This window comes from Mus caroli, unplaced genomic scaffold (genome assembly GCF_978045245.1).
Source record: "Mus caroli unplaced genomic scaffold, Mus_caroli_1 scaffold_7, whole genome shotgun sequence".
In the NCBI taxonomy this organism is placed as follows: Eukaryota; Metazoa; Chordata; class Mammalia; order Rodentia; family Muridae; genus Mus; species Mus caroli.
This window is the reverse complement of record NW_028227262.1, coordinates 25,341,501-25,347,500: the sequence shown is the minus strand read 5'-3', so window position 1 is coordinate 25,347,500 and position 6,000 is coordinate 25,341,501. Positions and strand designations below refer to the sequence as shown.

General features: G+C 37.6%; 1 protein-coding gene and 1 non-coding gene across 2 annotated transcripts in view; one reads left to right on the top strand and one right to left on the bottom strand.

Moving 5' to 3' along the window:
* LOC110288439 (vomeronasal type-2 receptor 26-like) overlaps positions 1 to 6,000 on the bottom strand; it is a 34,672-nt gene that overhangs the window by 4,544 nt on the left and 24,128 nt on the right. Inside the window, exon 5 of the mRNA XM_085840862.1 lies at positions 5,313 to 5,436. Within this exon, the coding sequence (XP_085696988.1) occupies positions 5,313 to 5,436 (124 nt within the window). The remainder of the gene's footprint in view (positions 1 to 5,312; positions 5,437 to 6,000) is intronic.
* LOC147003818 (small nucleolar RNA SNORA17) lies at positions 2,820 to 2,951 on the top strand. The gene has a single exon (XR_015047711.1). It is a non-coding gene; the product is annotated as a small nucleolar RNA SNORA17 (small nucleolar RNA).

Below are 6,000 nucleotides of genomic sequence, written 5' to 3'. Positions count from 1 at the left end.
AGGAAATGCCATCTGAGGATCTGTGGCCTGTGTCCTTATAGACAGTAACATTTGTTGCCAGGAGCCATCAAAGAGGAGCTAAAAACTAACTGGTAATCTTCCTGAGATGGATCCACCATGGACTATAAAATTAATGACAGTTATGCTTCTCTAGGCAAGGCCAATGAATCCTACATTCAAGGAAGGATTCTGGTGATTAATATGATACACACACACAGACACAAACACACACATACACACTAGTTATTAGCCCATTATTTTGAGAAGGTCTCTGCAGAACAAGGAAGATGCACTGTCTTGTAATGATGCTATATAGTCAAAGAGATGGTTTTTTTAATACTTAATGTTGATTCTATAAGAATTCCCAAAATTATACTAGTAATTACTAATATCACTATTGATATCACTTATTATAAGACTGCTATTATTTCCTTACTTATGTCAAAACTACAGTGAGAACAATTCCATTCTTCAAGTATCCCAAGTTAGTTGCTTCTGAGCTAGGCATGTATCTAGAACTTAAGAGCATATTCCAAATTATACTAAAACAATTAACCAAACGACATAAAAAGGGAACTAATGATTTGCAATAGGTGCAATAACAGAAGACTAAATATTGACTTGGTTTATCTATGTGAAACTTCAGTAATTCCTTAGTCAGAAAAGTTAGGGTTTTTAACTTTCTGTGAATATGTAGAGCTACTGAAAGAAGATGAATGTATAGCAAGATAAATATGCTTAAGAGGTATCCAACTTTCTCAGTTGTAAACTCAGTTTTCAATTTTTAATTTGAATTTATGGGTAAACTTGTGGTGAACTTTTTGCTACGTGATCATGTATTCTGAAAGATGTATAAGTGCTGAGGACAAAAAAAAAAGAGGAAAAATCCCCATTTCCTTAGAAATTAAAGAAGAACTTTTTAAGAGAAGAATGATTTAAGAGAACTTTGTTAGAGAACTTTTATAGAAAACTTTTTAGAGACAACTTAGAAATAAAGATTAAAATCACATTTTAAAAGTTTCTTTCTCAGACTATCCTTCTTTATAAGTGGGCATTTATTTCTGCAAATGAAGGTTAGCTTGCCATGCTGAACAACCAGACCAGACTCTCCCACAACTCTACGAAATGGGTTAGGATAAAGTTCTGTGGGTGCTCTGGACCTGTCTCATCTTAGGAATGAAAGAAAATCTTGTACAAGAAGACAAAAAGCACAGACAGAATACACACAGATAGACACAAATGACATTTCTAGGAAAAATAAAAATTGAACCAGAAGGCTCTTTTTGATGGTCTTCCTTCTTTCACATGAAAAGCCCATAAACCCAGAGATTATTCAGAAACAAATATGAACTAGCAAGTTCTTCCTATAGGGAGGTTGGTGAGAATACTCCATAGTGCCTGGCTGGTTAACAAGTACTTATCTACCATCCCCTTCTTTGACTCCAGATGAAACACAGAGCCAGACAAGACAATAGATAACCAGGCACCAAGACTTACCAATTGGAGCAGAAAAAGCTCAACTATTTGAGTTAGGGGGTACAGTAAATCCCAGATGAGCCTCCAAATGTAAGGGTCTATTATTTGCAAAGAATAATATTCCAGATTCAAATAGTATGCAACAGAAAAGGAATTTACTGTTGGGTATACTCTAAATCAGGATGGAAGAAACAGGTGTGGACTTGAGGCATCCATATACAGCCTGCGGGGGTAGAAGAAGGGGACTTTTATCTTTGAATGATTGCCTACATCTCCACACATATGGGTGCCTCTGTGGTTGGTTAATGGGAACTTGGGGAAGTTTTTCTGATCAAGTATACTTGGCTGAAGTTATATGGTCAGACAGCGTCAACAGCTGCTGATTGGATGTCTATGAAGTGGGCTCAGGAGAGGTGGTGGGAAAGCTTACTTATTGCCTCTCAGGGTTTTTTTTTCCTGAAATTGATTTGTTTTGTACTTTTCCTGGTCTGATAAACAGAAATTTGGGCCTAGTCTCCCAAATTACAAGTTTGAAACAGGTCATGGAGTCACCCTGGCTATGGCTAACTCAGTCATCTCATTACCAGAGAATAGATTAAGTGTTCTAAAGAGTATATAATGAAGTATTGGTAACCACTGAAAACCTAGTGTGTCCTAGAATGTAGCCTGAATATATATTCAAATGGTGAGCTCTGATTAAATTCAATCCAAATAATGAAACATTTCTATGGTGATAATCACATGGTCTGTGAATTACAATTGCATCTAGAACACATGCCTAACATATTTCACGGCTTTAGGTTCAATTCACAGCACAAAAATGCACTAAATGTGTGATGATGACAGAAATATTTTTCATAGACTTATTTAGTACAGTGGGGTTCTATCACTCAATTAATCTCCTGATTTTCAGTAAATATAAACTTGGTAATTTACAAACTCATTTTGTAAGAGTCAATATATTTAGAAACAGCATAAAAATTATTACTTCAAATTATGAGATGTGTAAGTATTAAAATGAAAAGATAATGTTATAATCGGTGGCTGTTAGACTTCAAGGAAAGGAGATTCAGTGCAAACATTAAGCCTTTTGTTGGTGGCCTAGACATCACTCTGCAGAGAAGAGGGGAAGATTGCAACAACCATATTAGGTAAGAAGGTACTTAAAAGAGATGGTATCTCTAGAGAATATGAGAATATTAGTGTGGATATATTTTCTTCAATTTTTATCTATTTAAGTCAGCTTATTACTTTTCTAAAATAAAATATAAATAAAAGAAATATAAATAAATAAAATAAAAATAATAAAGAAGCTGTATTGAATTTGATTCTACAGAGGAAGGACTGCACTTAGAAGGGTTGCTGAGGGGCCTGCTGTGTCACATGTACACCAGTAGGTGGCAGAGAGGAGAGAGGTTATGTCCACCCACTGTGTTCTGACCTAGGAAAATTTGAATGATTAACAGCCTAATACTCCCTGGAAAAAGAAAGCTCGAGATGACCACTATTCCAGTGCTGCATAAACCCCAATGACTCCCAGAATGAGGAATAGCCCAGAGACAAGAAGTCTTTCTAGGCCTGAAGGCCAGAGGCTAGAGCATAATCACAATACAGACAATCCTCAGAAGGGGCCATTCAGACCAAAATTATGATTCTAATGTAATTCCTTCACCAGCTGCAGCACACAGGAGAATGAACCCTGCATCTCCCATGGTCAGCACAATTGAGCTGACCCTGGTAGTTGGGGACACAAACAAACCAGGCCCAATGTCATATGCATGACAGAGCTGATGAGCCACTTGACTGCCATGCAGTGACATGGGTGAGGGAGAGATGACCTCTTCATTGCCTCTTGTTATCTACAACTGGCAGGAAGGTTGGTCCCAAGGTCAGCAGAGCAGGAGAGCTGTCCATACCTCTTACATTCTTCAGCACTCAGGAGACCGGATCCTGAACCTTGCCTGGTCAGCACAGGAGAGCTAGGGATGGGGATTGCAGGTGAGCCAGCATGAAGAACATGAGTAATGGGAGATACAGAGCTGCCTCCTATCTGCTGGCTGGTGGTGCTAACCAAGGAGAGATTCTCTCCTACCCTCCCTTGTTCCTTGCCATCTATGACAGGCAGAAGAGCTGGCCCTGGGATTATGAGAATGGGAAAAGTGGCCATGTCCCTCACTATTGCAGCACTTGGGAGAACAGTCCCTGAACTTCACCTGGGTAGCAGGGTATAACTGGCACAGTATATGGGGTTGTTTGTGAACTGAATCTAAAAGCATAAAGGAAGGAAGGTCTTTATGATCTAGGCCTTGGAATTGGTCAACTCCAACATCTACAGCACTATGAACTCCTGGGGTGAAAGAAGGGGCCACTCCAAAATATCTAAAACTTCAGGATCTCCGCGACACAGGAAAATAAAAACAGGATATCCAAGAGGAGTCCCAGTAACTATAGAGTAGCAGAATCCAGAAAACTCATAGTAGACCAATAAGTCATTCTAATGAACATTTGCAAACAAATAACATTGGCAACCAAAGAAGTGTAGACATAAGGGAATAACAAATGTCACTTTGTGATATATTAAGGTTTCCACAATGAGACATTTTTCTCTTAGTACAGTGGAAGGTTGCAAGAGGAAGGTGGACACAAGAGGAGGAGAATATAAGAGGGATAGGGGCATATTATGTGAAAATCACAAAGTACCAATTCAAAGTTCATTAAAAAAAAGAAAGAAAGATGAAGGACTTGGTAGTGCTCATCTGCAAGCCCAGCACTGAAGAAGAAGCAGTGGGCTTGCAAACTACCACTACTTTACCAACAAAACAAAGTGAAATATTAGTATTTTAAACAATCATTGATAAATAAACATTTAATTCAGGAGAATAAAGTTGGCATAATAAATTAGCTGCTTTGAAATTGATTTTAAATGTGAAGTAAAGATATAAAGATTGCAGAAACCATTGCTGTTTTGCTCTGGAGAGGTTTGCATTTAGAATGAATTTAAGGAAGATGTGACATATGGACAGTCCGAGTGCAGTGGAAAGAATATTTCTGTACATCACTCAGAGCCCTGCACATCACTCATCCTCTGGGATATCTCAGTGCTTAGTTGTACAGTGACCTCATGCTAGTTTACCATCTCAGAGACTGCATAATAAGAGTTCCCATAAGATTCTAAGTAATTCCACAGGAACAGTATGAACTATACCTATTGTTTAGGGTTAGCTGGGACTGCTAATTCTTTGGGGTATACAGTGACTCTACCTTTGACCATTGGTCATAGTTTAGGGTAGGCAGGGAGCAATTACTTTAACCATTGCTATTATTACAGCAGTAACATAACCATTCGTGAAAAGCAGAGTGCAAAGAAAGTAAATTGAATTCAATGCAGTTGTGCAAAAGGGAAAAGAGGGCCAAATGCACAAGCACACTCTGGTGGTCTTAGCTATCCAGGCAGTTAACCCTGAAGGATTACTGGAGACCAGATGTTTGAGACCAATCTGGACAAGGTAACCCACTAACCAATAAAGAAACAACCAAGAGTAACAAAAATGAGTGGATCTTTGTTTACTTGTTTTTGAAGATAGGATTTCTCTGAACAGACTTGGCTGTCCTGGAACTCACTCTGCAGAATAGGCTAGCCTTGAAATTAGAGATCCAACTACTGAGTGCTGAAACTTAATACCTATGCAACCTCTATCCAGCAAGAACTTGTTTTAAAGTATTAGTAGTTAACTGTCTTCAGGATTTGTGTTATAAGCCCCTGTCCCATTGTGAATCATTCCAACATTCAAAATCATTTCTATAAATTTCCACATTCAGAATCATTTTATAAATACCTGTATCATTTGCAATCTCTCCCTCTGGACATGGGAGACAATCATAACAACAGAATGATTTCCCTTCAACATGTGTTTTCCTAAACCCGAGTGGACAGCTTTGACTGCAAACAGACAAAGGAATCTGTGGAGGAGACATGGGAGGAGGGAAGGCAGACAATAAATTACATCCAATATTAGCATCGGGAGGGTAGATTTCAACAGGCCTATTGTGTATTGTAACAACAAAAACCTACCATGTGTTTAAAGAGTGTGAAAATAATGTATCTCTTTCTTTCTTTCTATCTATCTTTCTTTTTTTCTTTCTTCTCTTCTTTCTTTCTTCTTTCTTCTTTTGAAAAATTGATTTTTATTTCATTCAGCTATTATTTTTATTGATATTTTATATTATATACTATGTATTATTATATTTGAAACAACTTTGAAACTTTGAATATACCTTGGTCATATCCTTTCCCTTCCCTAAGTCTGTCCAGATCTTTCCTCCTTCCTACCCACCCAAATCTATGTTCTTTCTCAAAGAACAAACCAATATTCCAATAAAACAACAATCCCTCAAAATCTAGAAAAATAAAATACAACAGCACAAAAAGAAAAACAAAGCAAAACAAAACCCACTAAACTGTACCCAGATAAAAATATTTGTATTAATATTCTTGATTCCCTTATTGTGCTACAAAACTCATCC